Source organism: Micropterus dolomieu, linkage group LG06 (genome assembly GCF_021292245.1).
Source record: "Micropterus dolomieu isolate WLL.071019.BEF.003 ecotype Adirondacks linkage group LG06, ASM2129224v1, whole genome shotgun sequence".
NCBI classification, from domain to species: Eukaryota; Metazoa; Chordata; class Actinopteri; order Centrarchiformes; family Centrarchidae; genus Micropterus; species Micropterus dolomieu.
This window is the reverse complement of record NC_060155.1, coordinates 4,792,075-4,809,578: the sequence shown is the minus strand read 5'-3', so window position 1 is coordinate 4,809,578 and position 17,504 is coordinate 4,792,075. Positions and strand designations below refer to the sequence as shown.

At 41.0% G+C, this 17,504-nt stretch overlaps 1 protein-coding gene across 7 annotated transcripts in view; it reads right to left on the bottom strand.

Moving 5' to 3' along the window:
* LOC123971976 (partitioning defective 3 homolog) overlaps positions 1–17,504 on the bottom strand; it is a 291,948-nt gene that overhangs the window by 107,263 nt on the left and 167,181 nt on the right. For all 7 annotated transcript variants that reach the window (XM_046051123.1, XM_046051122.1, XM_046051124.1 and 4 more), the window contains 3 exons: positions 16,639–16,869; positions 15,035–15,275; positions 6,755–6,883 (listed from right to left, as the gene is read on the bottom strand). In XM_046051123.1, coding sequence (XP_045907079.1) covers positions 6,755–6,883; positions 15,035–15,275; positions 16,639–16,869 — 601 coding nt within the window. The remainder of the gene's footprint in view (positions 1–6,754; positions 6,884–15,034; positions 15,276–16,638; positions 16,870–17,504) is intronic.

Genomic DNA, 17,504 nt, shown 5'->3' with positions numbered 1-17,504 from the left:
TCCGCTGAATAATACCATAAACAATGCATAATAGTCTCACACAAGGGAAGCACCTTGTATTCACAAAGTGCCGCTAATGTATAGCTACCATGCTTTTCTGTTTTTGTCTGTCAAATGCACGCACACACACACACACACACACCTCTCTCACATACAAAACAACTCAAACACAGAAATCACACATACACACTCACACACTCTTTCTCTTCAGGCCATTATCTTGTGAATAACTGGCAACACCATTTTCTACAGCAGGGGGACTACCTATCACGCAGCCCCGTAATTACAGCCTTGCCAATTATCAGAGCTTTACAACTACCAATTATCATACTGCTCTTTTTTCTCCAGGCCTTTTTTTAATGGCAGTGGGAAAGCGAAAGAAGAAGACGCGGTAGGGGGTGCAACTTCACTGAACACTCAGCGGGCTAAAATCTGTAACGCTTCCTCCAGAAAATTTGCATGCTGTGCATAATAAAACAATAAGTCTAATAAGGGGGTCTCCCTGTTGGAGGGTAGGTACAAAATGTGGATTAAAAAAAAAAAAAAAACAGTAAAAACTATAAAAATGAGGCTGGTAATGAACTTGATGGCTTTAACAGCTCCCTACTGAATCTACACTGGGCTAACAACCTTTTCAGCGAAATATGTACATATTCCAACAACTTCACCCATGTCAGATGAAAGCTTGTGGACTTGCAAGCTGTGTCTGTACTATTTGTGGACTCAGCAATTATCTAATAGCGCAGAAGGAAGCAGGGCCCTTGAGGGATCTATCTTTAAACCCAGAGGAAAAACCCTATTTTCCATCAGAGAAAGCAGCCGCAGCAGCAGAAGTGGGAGCAGCTACTGATTGTATACACAAGTGCAGTAGCTGATAAGATAAGGCCAGACATACCAATCCAGCGCCAGGCCTTCACAGTGCAGCCCCTTCCCATAAGGAGGCACCGGACAGGTCAACAGGGCCAGTTTGTGAGTGAGGGAGGATGCAGCTTTGAACAAGTTGTGGTGTGTGACAAAGGACACAATCTAAATTCTTAAATACTTTCAATACTTTCTTAAACACCTCTGAAAAATATTCGTACAGTGAATGCAGAGATGCAACAGTCCAAAGTTCAAAGATATTTAATTTACAGTGCTATTAAACGGAGAAGAGCAGCAAACCCTCCCATTTGAGATGATGGTACCAGCAATTTAGCTTGATAAATGACAATTAAGTGATTATCAAAATTGACACAGATTAAGCTAAAGTTTCAGTCAATACATCTTTTCTGCACTCCTAGAGTTCTTAATATTAACTGTGTTAAAAGTTACTTCACAGAAAATTTGAATGATCAAACCCAAGAAGCTATTAAGATAAATCAATTTGTAAGTATACCAAATATTCATATTTTGTACCTAAATGCATGTTTTTAAGTATCAAACACTCATCCTGTAGGCGTATTACTGTCATCCATTCTCAAACTACTTACACAGCATACTCTATGCCTGGTTAGCCATCTACATTTGTCATTCACTATCTACGCAAGCAGACACAATTGCTTGCTGCAAAATCAACTATGATGCCGACAATTGGAAGCTGTGTAGTTAGTCATATTTTAGGAGGCTAAATTAGTATTTAGACCATACTGAGTATATATATGGAAGGTGGAGAGGTACATTATGCAGCTTGAGTCTTTTATATAGATATGTTTGATTTTCTTGTGGCAGAACTGGGTTACCACTGGAATCCACTGCAACTTGAGTGAATCCAGGGTGACAACAGCTGCCATCTGCCACGGAAGAGCAAGCACTTCAAAATGTTCAACTTTTGAGTCACCTTTAAAGCGAGTGTTCAGTAGCGCCCATCTATGTCAGCATGACAAGCACTTAAAAATCAATGTTGCTAAAAAAATGTGCTATTGTACAAATACTATTACCTTGATTGAAATGGGACAGGAAGGAAAACCACACTTGGCCTAATCATTACCCTTTCAGTCCCAAAATATTTACGTGAAGGAACACCCCGTTTCCTTTCTAACGACTAACCTTGATGAGAGATGAAAATACTCATGAAGCACGAAGGGTAAATGATACAAAAGCAACGAGAGAGTTAGAAAAACAGTATGAAAGAGTGAACACCAGAAAGAGAGGGAGAGACAGCAGATAAAAAGGGTATAGAAATGGCAGGATGGGACATTATGGTAGAAGAAATGTGTTTGACAAGTGACCTTTCTAACACATAAAGCCAGAACAATGGTCCATTATGTGCTATTGTACCCGCTGTGTAATAAACCTTCCTCTAAGCGGTAATGCTGACACAACTGATAGACCACAGTGAAAGGCAGGAAGTACATGAAGGGAGAAGGTCCAATGGGATAAGATGGCTGCTGAAAGTGCCTTTGGATTGATAACACTGGAAATGTTTTATGATTTGCCAACAAGTAGCTTTAGCCAGTTCTGAAGCACTTACAATCCAAGGGAGTTACTGCAATAGTAGGTCAAACCAGCTACCCAGATGGCCCAGGACATTATATATGTACATCTGGACATTTTAAGAAGAATCTCTCATTGATCTATGTCACTGGGTTGACACTCTTAATCTAGAGCAAGAAGTAATGGTACTAAGCAAGTGTCAACTGAAGTTCTCTGAAACAAATTACATGGTACACTACATGCTGTATAGATTGAACTTGTAACCTTTTTTGCCATATGACACAGTCACAAGCAGTGTTGAGACTTAAGTACTGTTTGAGTCTACAGAAGATTTTTGATTAAAAAAAATTCAGTTTATCCTGACTCAACTTTTTGCCAGAGTCCAAACCACTATGTTGGCTAATCAAACAGGCTCAATTACACAGGCCAGGAAGTAGTTTTGTAGTACTCGAGACCGGTCTTGGTCTTGAGACCGGTCTTAAGACCACTTTTTGATGGTCTTGCATTTGTACTCTGTCTTGTCTTGGTCTCGGACATTGAGGACTCGGGATTGACCATAACTTTGGGAATATCCATAAATTGCTTTTGCATTGTCTAATTTATTTGACATCCTAACTTTGATTGGATGTAAAACTTATTGCTTCAAATGCAACCAATAACCCTTGTTAAAAATGTGTTGTTGAATAAAGATGGTTAAGTTGATTTCAGCTCTTAGTGTTTGTATGTGGGTGTTTTAATGGGAATGTGGTCAGATCAGTTTGAGAAGTACCTGTGATCTCGTTCCACATTTTATTGCGTGTCATGTAATGTAGGGAACTGGTCTTGGTCTTGACTCGGTCTCGCCCTCCCTCGGTCTTGGTCTTGACTGGTCTCAGCCCCTAAAAGTCTTGGTTTTGTCTCGGTAAACTCTGGTGTTGGTCTTGACTTGGTCTAGGTTTGGGCGGTCTTGACCACAACACTACCATGTAGACCTATTCCTTGTAGTGTCTGCTATATTGCATTGTACAAAGCAAAGGAAAGTATACAGGATCTTTTAACTGGAGTGAAGTAACTTTTTATCAATAGTCATGATGTGCACAACTGAATGGTCTAATGGTATATTTTTAGGGATCCGTCAACATGTAATACATCAGTATTGGCCAATGTTTCAATTATTTAAATGAAAAACTGCACTGGTGCATTCCAAGGTAGTCAAAACTTCATTCAATTGCTGTGAATGTTTCCAATCAATGATACTATCCGATTAAAGCCAAATACATTTTAGTATACCAAATGTGCATGTTCACCTGCTCTGAAAAAGGACCATACATATCTCCCCGCAAACATCAGTGTACTGTCTGGACTGTCAGTCTAGATTTGTTTGTCTGGCTTGGGGTTGGAACCACTGGGACCCGGGATTTAAACCTGCAAGGAAATCCATTCATCTAGTCAATCACAGCTGGATTAATCACAGCCTCTGGCTGTGGCCAATCAATAGGTGCCAAAGCAGCCGGCTGTACCTTGGGAGAGCAGTCCGGTGAAACACCGCTAACTGGATCGTTGATTAACACCAACACAGCCACAGTCTTCCACATCCTCAGTGGAATGTCCCCGTCAATATCAGTGTATCTCAGCTGGTGGTTACATACAAACGAGAAGCATGCTTGTTCTTTTCAGGTGCTTAGGGAGGAGGTAGGCTTGCTGAGTCAAACACATAACAGTGAACAAAATAATTAATGCACTGACTTAACTGACTGAACTACTGTCAGACAATCCTAAAATAGTTCCTGCTCTGAGGAGTTCCTACCATAATTTGGCAGATTTTTGTCTCTCATGTATCAGGGTTGTGTATATCTACTTTGTTGGGAAGTCACTGTAAATCTGCAAATTGCGTACAATAAATGAAGAAAAGGGTGCATGTTATGTGTGTCAACCAAATACCTACATTTTTTAAATACCACAAAGTAGTCCTGAATAGGCTTCAGTGTTTGAAGTTCTGTCAGGATAAAAAATGCATGTAACTCCATCTTTTGAGGACAAGAAATAACAGAGAAGCCATGGATTGAATTAGCATACAAAAGGACCATTCTGAACCTTTAACAATATCCAGCGTAACAATCAAATCATTTGACGTGGCATTTGTGTTTACCTTATGCCAATTAAAAATAAAGACTTGGCTATTATCATATTATTGGACTTATTATTGGAAAAAAGAATTACAAACCAAAATTTCATAACGAGTAACTGCACGGAGTAATGATTCCTGCCCCTACACCAATAGCATGGGAGTTAATTAACTGGCAGGGCTGTAATGGCCTTGGCATTTATAAACCACCGCCCCAAAAAACTGGCAGGGTGCCCAACTGACATTTAGTGTAGTTTGGTGAAGAGGGAGGGAGAAAGAGAGAGCGAGAGAGAGATGCAGTTAGAGACTTACTGTCTTGAGGCTATTTCTATTCCAGAAATGATGGGTTCTCTAACCTTCCCATTTTTTTTAAATACACAAATTCTTGATTTATTAAACCATTAACAGAGTGCTATTGCACAAAAGTGTTTATTTGCACAGTCGAAACATTTTGCTTATATTCTTTCAAATGTCAAAGAGGGAATTCCTTCAGTCTGACTGTTATGCTAGACTAAAAACACTTCCTGAACTATGGTCAGGACCTCCAAGACCACGTGTTTCCATCTCATCTTCCACTGGGCTCATCATGCTGCAGTAGCAGTAGTAAAATCTACAGTTCTACAGTCTGTTTTTTGTTTAACATGCCAATGCCCCAGTGCACAAAACAAGGTCCATGAGGAAATGGTTTATTTGAGTTTGGTGTGGAAGAACTTGACTGCCCTCACAGAGCCCTGACCTCAACCCCATCCAACACCTTTGGGATTAACTGCAACGTCGACAGCAAGCCAGGCATTATTGCCAAACATCTCCTCACTATTGTCCCCGTAGCTGAACAGGAACAAATATGAGGGCAAATGCTGTCCACATACATTTGGTTCCATAGTGTGTATTAACTGATACTAAGGGGAAAAAATTGTCAACACAAACTAAATGCATGGAATGAATTTTGCAGTCAACTCACCTTAGAATTTTAACTTCAGTGAGCAGGTAGAAGGGAAGCTGAAAGGGGCAAAGGAGGGGAGACAACCTAGAAGCTTTAATTTAGAATTGCACTTTGTAACTATGATCAAGGCTTTTTAAACCATGAGGGGTTTAGCTTAAAAACATTGTGAGTGATACCCAAGAGAAAATAAATGCTTTCATTTGTTTTCACTTTGATTCATATTGCTCAGTAGAGCTGCAAAGTTATTAGACATTATATAATATTAGACAATTTCCCCCTTGTTTGATACAAGATACCAAAATAATGGTAAAAGATTGCACTTTAGGGCTGGGTCGATAGACGATGCCATCATCCATTAGCGACGGCTGACAGACATCACAACGTTGAGCCGGCATCGTGATTGTAAAACCTCCGCCCCCCCCAGCAAAAAAGTCTAAAATGTTCACATTATACCACCCTGTGAAAGCAGCTTTTATTGACCACGAACATTCTTATTATTGTTTTTAAGTATGCTTTGCACCTGCCTTGGAATTCTCTTTTCCCCACACTCACACACCCGGCTTGCCCCCACCTCTCTCTGTCTCTCTCCCACCCGTCTGCTCCATTTTCTCCATCAGCAGAATGTTTTAGAAAGTCGCCGAAAAGACTGAGAACTCGTCTTTTTTCCGGTTTCAAACAACTGAAACCAACATCTGCACCCTGTGTGTGCACTGTTGCTTTACCTGGTCCGTGTGTAAAATATACACCGCGACTTGTAAAGTAAGTTAATAGTCTATCAATTGTTTTTACCGAGTGAAGTCTGTGCGAGAACACATGCACATAAGACGACTGCTGCGCGCCCGATCACATTGTCCATCCCGATGTCTCATTGTAGACATCTTCTGATGGAATCTTTGTAGACATCGCCCAACCCTACTGCACTTATATAGCTTTTTAGTAGTCTACCGATCACTCAAAGTACTTGATACTACAAGTCAACATTCGCACATTCATATAGTGACAGCAGAGGCTACCATGGAAGGTCCCAACTGCTCATCTGAAACAGAAACTAACATTTCACACACTGATGGCCATCAGGAGCAATTTGGGGTTCGGTATCTTGCGCAATGCCACTTTGACATGCAGACTGTAGGAGTCGGGAATTGAACCACCGGCCCGCTCTCCCTCCCGAGCCACAGCCCCTTTAGCAAAGCACACGAGTGTCCAAAGTCAAAAGGACCTTCACCACTGCAGCAATGAGCAGAAAAACAAAGATCTCATAGCATTTAGCGTGTGCTACATCATGAAGGCGTTACCTCTCCTGCTCCATCCTCATCTTCATCGTCTCCTCCTCGGAAACCTGTGTCTCCTCCAGCTTCCACTTGCTGGAGCCTTTCCGATCCATCTTTTCTCCCTGCCGCTCGTCCTTACGGTGCTTTCCAAATCTGGAATACCAAAACAGGCACAATCAACATCTATTGGTATATTTATGGCACTATGCTGTAAGGTTGAACTAAAACAACAATCATGTATTTTTGTATATCATCTTTGTTTTAGCTGTTGTAATCAAATAGTCTGCCGAAGTCAGCCAAGTGACAAGACATGGATCAGACAGTTGATGGAAAGTCAGAGGTCACAGAACCTTTAATAAAGGAAATCTTTTAAGTAATTTAATATGAAGACATTCATTTCTTGTGACTTCGAATGAACCAGCTAGGTAAAGCTCATAAAATGTGAAAACGGATCTGACTGAAAATGTTTGTCTGTGATCACAAAAACCCCCAACAGGCACAACTTAACAGCCAATCAAGCACTCAAATAAACCATTTGAAAAGTACTTCTCACAAGTTTAAACCCAATTCAGTTCATTTGAAATTGGGGAGTGGTTGGGAAGATGGCGTAGACGCGGTCTATCACAGTAATTATATTCATAGGGAGGGAGTAATGCTTAATGAAATAGGAGCCATTGCAGAGATATTTCAGCTTGATTGACTCAGTATAAAGCTGCAGCCTGTTGAAGAAATGACTTTGGCACTGCGCTCGCTTCCACAATGAACCTCCATGATTATTCACAAGGAAATTGGTCCGCAGAGAATATCTACGGCTTCTAAAGAGACAACGCTGAGAGAAACCAAAGAGGAGTGTGTGTTAATGAAAGAGAGAATACGGTGAAGGAGAGAGGAAAAAATGAACACGCGCTAAAGAAACTCAATGAATGAAACATTACAAACGAAAACTAAAGTACAGTAAAGAACACAAAGACGACCTCAAGGTGTGTGTGTGTGTGTGTGTGTGAGAACGTGACTGAAGAAAAAGACAGAACAAGGTGGGGAGGGGGGGGGAGATAAAAAAAAAGTGAAGGATAGAGAGTGACAGGATCAAATATAACATGCAAACCAAAGAAGTGAAAATCCCAAAAGAGGAGCTTGAGTCTGTTCAAGGCTTAAAGAGATAGAGTGTAAATTGAATTTGAGTTACGAGAAAAGAAAAGAAAATGCACGCTGAGTTGTCAATGACAAAAACATACAGAGAAAGAACAAAAAAAAACAAAGCGTATGAAACTGCAGAGAATGTGTAGGTGTGTGACAAGCACTAAGAAACAAAAGAGAAAAGACAACAACACTGAATGGGAATAAAGGTGAGAGGAAGAAATGAAGGGATCATATTCTCTGATGTGCAGCATCCTGGTGGCCTAGTGGACTGAAGCCCAAAAAAACAACAGACACAGAGCCTGCCAGAACACGCCCTGCATTGCTTTGGCATCAGTGTGAACACACTCAGCGCATGCTGCACACAGATTCTACACAGAGGTTCAGCATCTGGTCTTTTTGTTGCCCACCATGGGCAGTTCTCACATAAATATGCGAGGCCGGCATTAGATGGCTACTGCTGAATCGGGTTTTTCATCATAACATGCGCTGGTGATTTGTCAAACCGGGTAAATCTATGTGACAGTTATCCGATGAGAAAAAAAAAATGCCTAATTACATAAATCAACCCTTTTATTTTTAAAATAATTTTTTAAAAACACAGTGCTTTAAATAATACAGCCATATATAATAAGAGAGAGCAATAACTAATAAAATATAATCAATAATAATTAATAATCAATCTGTTAAACATAAGCAACAACATAACTGTAAAACAGTCAATAAAACATTAGCAGTAACGGACCTTAAAACACGCATGCTCGCATACTTTAGAAACCACGTGGCAAGGCAAAGGCCAGCTTAAATAAAAGAGTCTACAACTGTTTTAAAAGGCATCGACAGAGACCACAGAACATTAGTCTAAAACAAGCGTTACTTTCCACGTTTGCAAGTACGCCAGGGACCGCTGAGGTCGGTGTGACGAAAAAAAGTCATCAGTGTGTGAATGTGTAGGCTCTGTACCGACATCCGCGTGCCACCTAATTTTTGGGACTGCGCACCAGGACACCAACCCATCTACCTCGCATTTGCGGAACAAGTCCGCCAAGCTGACTCCAGAATGTAGTATAAACAGATGTAGTCCGCTTCGGTGGTGTCCGCAGCTGTCTGAGTACGCGTACAATTTGAAGTATATTCCAGGCTTAAGGAAGGAGAATTCCACAGTGTCAGAGCCACAACCACCCGTGTGTTCAGTTGAGCACGCAGAACTGGTTTGAAGACCTAAGTGGCTTAGTGGTGATATACGGGTGAAGCAGGGCGACAATGTACCCAGGTGCCTGACCATGCAGGGCTCTATTTGTGAAAACTAGCACCTTAAACTCAATCCTGAACCTGACAGGGAGCCAATCTAATGATGACAGGATGGGTGCGATGCGACTTGTCCTCCTAGACCTGGTCATCAGCCTTGCAGCAGCAGAAGACACTGGTCTTGTAATCACAACACTCCTGATCCCAAATTGTTTGTGTGGGGACCTTTGCACATTTTGTCCCCCCTCTCCCATTCAGAATGTGTAGTCAACGTGACATAGGCTCTTTGATAGAAATTTGTGTACGCATGAAATGCATCTGTGGTGACCCAATGGTATTTATGATGTGTTGTGGCAGTGACGCAACAAGCAGCTCACGTTTCCATGAAATAGTTCACTTTACCATTCAGAACAGCTCCTTGTTTGTCCATTGGAAAATTTCCCAGAACCACTGATTGCGTGAAGGAGATTGTTCCTCAATAAAAAGTATCTATTAAAAATCTCTTGTGATCAACTACTAAAAATGTCCCTGATGTAAGTGTCACTGCAAGTAGAAACCCACAAATGACAACAGATACTGATGACGTGGAGTGTAAAAGACAAACTTAGAAAAACCAAGAGATGGCAATGGGGAGGAGAAACCGCAGTAAGCAAGCGGGGGTTGGGGGGGCTTGGAAACTAAGGTCCATTACCTGATTAATTTAACTGCGGGCGCCTGAAATGCCCAGAGTGACAGCTCACTGTTAATGCTAAGAGCAGGAGTGATCTATCACGGCGAGAGACGGTTGACACTTTCTCTCTCCACACCACTAACTTTCATTAACAGCCCCTTAAAAGACAGCCCAACTCTCCTTGTCACACACACACAAACACCCGCACACCAAGATTTATGACTGAATGTGAAAACTTTGAATAGGAGACAGAGTATTAACCGTGACACCGGGGCACTTAATAATCTTATATTCCAGGCACAGTTAGGCCCGCCTCATCTTGTGAGCCCGACACCATCGATAACGAGGCTTTGACAGGTTTCTGTGGTTTGAAAAGACAACTTCAAAATGTCAAGGATTCAGCTAATTTAATTCAGAAGGCCACCCATGTGTCACTACTAATCCCTTAAACAGCACAAAAAGTGAAAACAATTCCGGTGGTGTTGTGGGCAATTTTGGGTGACATACTGGATATGCAACACCACTGAAATGTCAGAAAAGCGTGGGGCAGGTGGTACATCAGAAAGTGGTGAATTTAGGATAACATCAGGAACTGATGTCACTAAAATATGATGACAGCATGATGCCATCCATGAAAGTGTCACAATATGATGATCCAAAAATGTCTGTCCTACCTTTATCTACCATTGTTTGAAATGTGAGTACTGCAAAATCAGTGCTGGATGAAACTATTGTGTTTCTTAATCCGACAAAAACCATTAACATTTCAAAAAGGTCAGAGCTGATAACCTCTGATCAATAGAAGACCTAAGTCACATGCCTTTGGCCTTGGAGACCCAGGTTCGATTCCCCCTGTGACATCCACCAATGTGTTTCTGAGCAAGACGCTTAACCCCTAGTTGCACCAGAGGCGTGGATAAAAGTGTCAGTTAAATAACAAATTATTCTTATTGTAAGTGTTGTTGAAGGATGCTGACAGCTGAATGAACGTGACTCAATCTACTGCCACTCACAGGTCACAATTTTCACTTCTGTTTATGACAGGATACCACTAAAACAAATGCCCATCAGCCTCAGTGTGGGATTAATTTGAACAGAGAAAAAGGTAAGCCAAAATGACCAAGGGGATGACCAAGTCCATTTTCATCCATCTAACACCTTCTTTCTTTCTCTGATATCTAACGAGCATTGCAGCCTCATAGGGCCACGGCCATATCTTAATTGAGACTAGCTCATTGCTAGTTACCATGAACACAACATTATCAGCAGTTTGTAAACTATGAACCCTACAAGCATCTTATCTTACATCATGTCCTATTCTGATTCTGTTCCTTTGAGAGCATGATGCACGATTGTCCCGCCATCCTACTAAAAAATTGCATGTGTGAGTTTCTGAGAAAACCCGTCGGCAGGCGGCAAGAACAGTCACACACTAAAACCACTGCAAAATTAGCACAGCCCTCGAATTTCTGGGCAACGACCACCGTTGCTGCTGCCAAGCTAACGGACTGGGTGTTGCTTCTGAGTCCAAGTGACGATCAGAGAGTGAGAGTGAGATAGAGAGAGTGAGAGAGATGGAAACGGAGTTGGAAGGCTGCGCTGTTGGCAGGGGTTGATGGTAATGAGGCTTTGATTGGGACCGAGTGTGAGGCCTTCGAGACATGAGAGGGTCAGTCAGTGGCAGCTCTGTTGATCACACACACACACACGCGCACACACACACACACACACACACAAACACCTTCCTCTGACTTTTACAGGCCTCACTTCTGATCCACCCCTCCCACGTGCAAACACACATCAAAGTACAACCTCCCTGACACTCCTGCACCAAAAGCCCGCACTCACTCATTCACACACACACTCTCTCTCAATAACATGACACTCATCGGGAGCTCTTGACGTTCTGCAAAGCCACTCAGGGGAACTAACTTGCTCACATCACATTTGGTCGTGTGATAGGGCCGCACTTTTATATGCTTTTATAAAACAGTAACGGTGCTCTCGACACATCCACCCTCTGTGTTTTGGGCCAGCACACACATTTGCATTCTGTTTCATCATGACATGTTGATATGAACACAAGTGAAACATGTCAGACTTTCCCCTTTCACATAACATATTTGTTGCTAAGTGCTCACTTCTGTGGTGCTATGCTAAACTGTAGCTCCCACATCTCACCTGTCAATCATACAATGTGGGTGTTACAAGAATGCGCTTTTCTTTGGATTTTATGTTAATTCTGCTTTGAGCTTCTGAATGCGGTGCTTTCTTGTTTTGTCTTGGTTTTTCGTTCAGGTTGAGAAAATCCCTATTAGGTAATTGACCCATTCCTTTTTTCTACTTGAATAGCAAAAGTAATGTCAATAATATAGAAGTTTAAGGAATATACATGTAAAAACGGCAAAAATGACCTGCTAGGACCTTAATAAAGCCCCTGTTGTTCACTGAATGAAGAGTATGCAGTCCGTCTATGCTAGAATACTTTTAGGAATAGGTAAGTAAAAGGAAAGGAAAGAAATTCTTAAAACCAGATTCTTACACAGGGACTTTCCTAAAGACATAAAGATAATAAAGCATGACCCAACCAAAGGCACCTGTCATGAAAGTTAATATTGTGCTCGAGTGATTCACATTCCCAAACAAATGCTCAACCAAATAAGTAAAAATGAAATGGAACTCCCTATTGCTTGGGGATTTTAGTGCCTCTGGTGTTTTGGCAGCCAGGGCAGTTGCTCACTTTCTAAAAGTGAAAATCCAGCCATGTCATAGTAGAAAAATCATTCCATCTTTTCATCAAAGGTCTATTCCACTGCATATATTTAAAAATATATATATATATTTTACATATTTACATAAAAACAATCTTTTTGTTTTCAGTGAATATCATGGAAAACACCTTTAACAGTTCAACCTAATTTAAAGTAAGTATTAACAGAATATTTCTTCTAAAATAATGGATAAGTCAGTCAGCTAAATGGGAGTTATAAGTGTGACTGTGTGTGTATATAACTTTAACCTCGGCAAAAATGCAATATTTGGAGGGAATCACCAGGCTTTTGTCTTATGTTTATACTTCATAATACTAGAAATGGTAACTGCATCACATCCTGTATTCCAGAGGAGATTCTCTGGTTCCAATCTACCTTACATCACGGGTTCGGATTAGAAAATATTAACGCTTTTATGAACTAACATGAATCACAAGTGTGCTGTGGCAACGGTGAGGTAACGTTTTTGTGGATTATTAAGTTGAGTTTGCAATCCAGACAAGATATACACATGAGCTGAATACATCTCCCATCATTATTTTGGAGCACGCAGCTGTCTCTGCCAGTAAACACTGGGCGCGGATCAAACGGGCAGTCGGACAGCGTTTTAATGGAGCAGACCTGATGCGGCCAATATTGAGCCAATCAGAGCACTATTACACTGATGGTCTGACAATACACACCAATCGTTATCATCTGGGAGGAGAAGTGGAACACGGGATTTTTGTGTGTGTCAGCGTGTGTTCGAGAGGACCGAAGATTACTGCAGCGTGCGTTTGTTGGTGATCAAACTGTAGGTGTGGGGATTTCTGAGTAAACGTATTTCAAAACATTTCTGCAAGTGTGTACATACAGTATTCTGTGTAGATATGGGTTCCCTTCTAATTATCCAGTGTGAATGAGCATGAACTATGCCTGCATACACAAGTTTGCAGTATTTGTCCATGTGCATCCCACTGATTACTCTATTACGTGTGTCTATGTGGCTCTGACTGCCTTCCACGAGTCTCTTCTGCTCTTCTAGAGGTGTCATTTGTAGCAATCCCACCTGTTTGACACAGAGCGCTACTGGCTTCAACCCTATGGTCCCACTGAGAGCCAAATAGCTCCTGAAAGGCCATTCAGTGTTCTCACTCACAAACAATACTGTCCTCTGTCCTCAGTATCTAACAAAGTCTTACAGCATTTATGGGCTTAGGGACGCCATAAAATGCCAGAAATAGAGATTTTAGAGGTTGTGTATTTTTAATTATTAGTGATACTGAGAGTTTATTTTTTAGATTTAGTTTATACATGTTGATGTAATAGTAGGCTCACCCTGGGCTAAGTATTGCCTGAAGAAGATGTGATGCTATAAAATCTTAGTAACATCCAATTCTGTCTGTGGGTGTTTTTTCCATTCAATTGGCAACAAATATGACATTAGTTATCAGTTAAATAATCTTGATTTAAGGTGCACTTACTAGCTTTTTCTAGCGCTTTCAGTTGTCATCAGGTGACCTTTTCAATATATGACCTAATCACCTGAGGCATCTCAATGACAGCTGAGATAATGCTCTGCTGATGAAGACTGTGAGAAGGAGCTGAAAGCTCCAGATAAAGCAAGCAAGTGGATGTTGAGCATAGATTATTTGCCAAACTGCAATTTCAAGAATAAACATTTATACTCAAATGGCATTTGTTTAAAATAAGTATAGTTCACATGCATTTTACAGCTCACTTGATCTATCTCTCTTTGCTTTAAAAAGGGAAATTACAATTATTAGACTTCAATCAGTCTCTGTCGTTAAGTTTCTGTCTCTAACAACATTCCTTTGTTTTTCCTTCACTACCCACTGCAACCAACTGCATCTCCCTTTCTTCCATCTTTCCTTTCTCCCTCCATCTCTGTGGACCTCATTACCTTCCTCTCTCACACTAGAGTCACTGTTTTCCCTTCCCTGTCACCGCCACTTTGGCTAATATGATATACAGATATATTACTGGAGGCTTCCCAACTGACCAAACAATGTGGACAACAACAGTAATGGGGAGAGAGAAAGGGGGGGAAAAATATAGACTATACAGACTAATAAGATGTTTGAGTAAGTGCATAAGAGAGAATAAAAAAATATTACAGGTTGTCCATATAACATGCATACCAAATATATATAGTTTCTAGTAGATTATGTACGTAAGTTTCCAAACTATAGAGAAAGGTACAGAAAGTGAACAATTAAGAATATTCAATAAAGCAAAAAGTACAACCAAAATGCCCTTGAGGCAGACACTGAAGAGACTTGCTGATTGGTCTACTGCAAAAGACTGGAGTTTTGGCATACATTTCAAAAGCCTAAATAAAATCTTGCCATTAAACATAAGGAAATACCTCAAAACATATAACTAAAAGTGACTTATGTACTTGTTTTGCTGCTTTGTAACAGGCTGGTTCAGTAAAAACCAAGAATAATTTCCACACAACTATTTTTACAGTCTTACCTGAACATGTCCCCGAGTCCTTTCAGCATGCCCTTCTTGGCTTTTCCCTTGTCTTTCTCCTTCCCTCCATCTGGCTTCTTCTTCTCCTTCCCTCCCTTGTCTTTGTCTTTCTTCTTCTCCTCTTTGGTGCGATTAGTGCCGTTGACCAGGGGTTTTTCAGAGCCGGACAGCGGGGTCTGGTCGGCCACAGTGGACACAGAATCTCTCCCTGATCGTGAACTCTCCTCTGTGTCCTCCTCCACTGGAGAGATGGAAAGACATCAAAGAAGGGACAGAGGAAGAAACATGGCGGAGAATGTAAAACATCTTCTTTTCAACCTATTAACCAAACCCAGGTAATTTCAAGTAGAAGTGTAACACATACTCAATAAGCCTATTAAATGAAAATGTGTGGATAAAAACTCTCATAAATGTGAAATGTCTCATAGGTGCCAAAAGAAGCCTAATGCAATTTAATTACATATTACAAGTGATTGAAGAGCTCTGTTCTACAATGAAATAGTAATCATTAGAGACCATTAGAGACTGACTCTTAAAATGATGAAAAGGAATACATTAATTACTCTTTGATGGCACGGCACTCTAAGAAGATATGAGATCAACTTCAGATTAAAAAAACATCAGGTTATTTGGGCTCTAAACCTGATATAGTACCAGACAATCAAACTCTGAAAATGGTTTCTTTTGTGGTATGTAAGATTAAGGAAACCAGCACACTGATGTTTCATTCCCTATTCTAATTTAATCGTATGAGGACTTGACATCTGTGAAACATTTGAAGTCATGTCCACATAAAAAGGAACAAGAAATCAGACACTATTGTGTGGGTATTTTGTCATCTCATATACGCATTACTACATAATTGCTACCTATCGCGTGCAACAAATAAATGGGTGTATATGTTGGCTTTGGAAATTATACCCATGAAAATGATGACTCTACATTTTGTTTTCCGCATTTATAAAAGCTTTAAATCAAGCTAATCAAAAATTTGCCCTTAAAAGGAAGCATTAAAAAAAAAAAGGAAAGAAAACTAGATACAGAGACTTTGAATATATTGTGTGGTGTTCTAATGCAATGACTCTGGAGGAAGGCAGCTTAATGTGCGACCAATTTCCAGACGAGAAGATTCTGTCTATCACAGAACCTTACCCATGCTCCTGACTCATCCTCTTTAAGATGCCTCATATTGACAGTGTGAGGACACGTAATGCAGCAGATAGTTATATCCTGAGACAGCGATGTGCCATTGCCACAAGCAGAGATAAAATCGGCTGCCAGATATTAAGCATTAGTCAGAATGCTGTCACTCCCGTGCATCAGTATGGAAGACACATCCAGGTTTTAGTGGCTGTCACATTATCATTTGCAATATCAGTCCTTTTATTGATTGCCATTGTTGTGTTAGTGTCATCTATAACCCATAATGCAATGTCACTCAAGTCATCATTGCACAGTTTCATATTTCAGACATGTTCAAAAAGTTATATAGTGACTGAAGTTCCTTGCTGAAGGACGGTGACAGGCCTCCCAACTGCTGATGGGTACGATACTTCGGCGGACTTGTTAACTGTTGGCCGATATGCAAAGGGGGGATATCTTACATGTCTCCATGCCCTCATCATCTTCTTCCGTTGCAGCTGGTCGGTCGTAGGATTTGTCGATGGCTGCTCTGAAGCTCTCGTTGCAGCCCCGCCCCCTGATTATACGGGGTCGCGGCCTGTGGAAGGGGAGGTCCCCATTGAGGGTTACCTCGGCAACAGCCGTCTGGAGGCTCTCGAGAGAGCTGGACTTCTTTAAGCCTAGTGATGGTCCCACATCTTTTGTGGAAGAACCTGATGGGAGGATACAGATGGATGTAATGTAGAAAAATTAATGAACAATGGTGGCCCCGTCAAAGTCCCCCAACAGCATATCTTAGTCTTACCTTTACATAACAGGTTTCATCATCGTATCTGTCCGGAATCAATGTGTACACATTGGCTTTGGTTGTAATTAAAGCTATGTTGATACATTCTCAAGGATCAAGGATGATGTAGCGCAAGAGCAGCAGCATTATAATGAGTTATGTTACAACATGACTTTACAGGAGGATTTAAGGACGATGGATGGAGAAGATGATATTTTTTTTCTGACTAAGCAATGTGACACATATTTCACAACAGGCAACTTCCTGCCAATTCCAAATGACCAACTACTAAAGCTGTCCAAGTATGACCTCAGAGACTCCACTGCTGAGTAATTTTAGTTTATGGTGGATTCTGGGATTTGCTCCAGCCAGCCTCACCAGGACTCTCAAGGTGAACGTCCACTGTATGTCATTAGCGCACGGAGGAAGTGTGATGACAACAACACCGAAGCTGACAAACCTCTTCATCAGGCTGCGTTCCCTAATTTTCTTTTTGTTTTCGTATTTTTGCTTTTGTTCTGCAGAAATGTTACTTAAATGCAACAACACCATTTCAGAGAT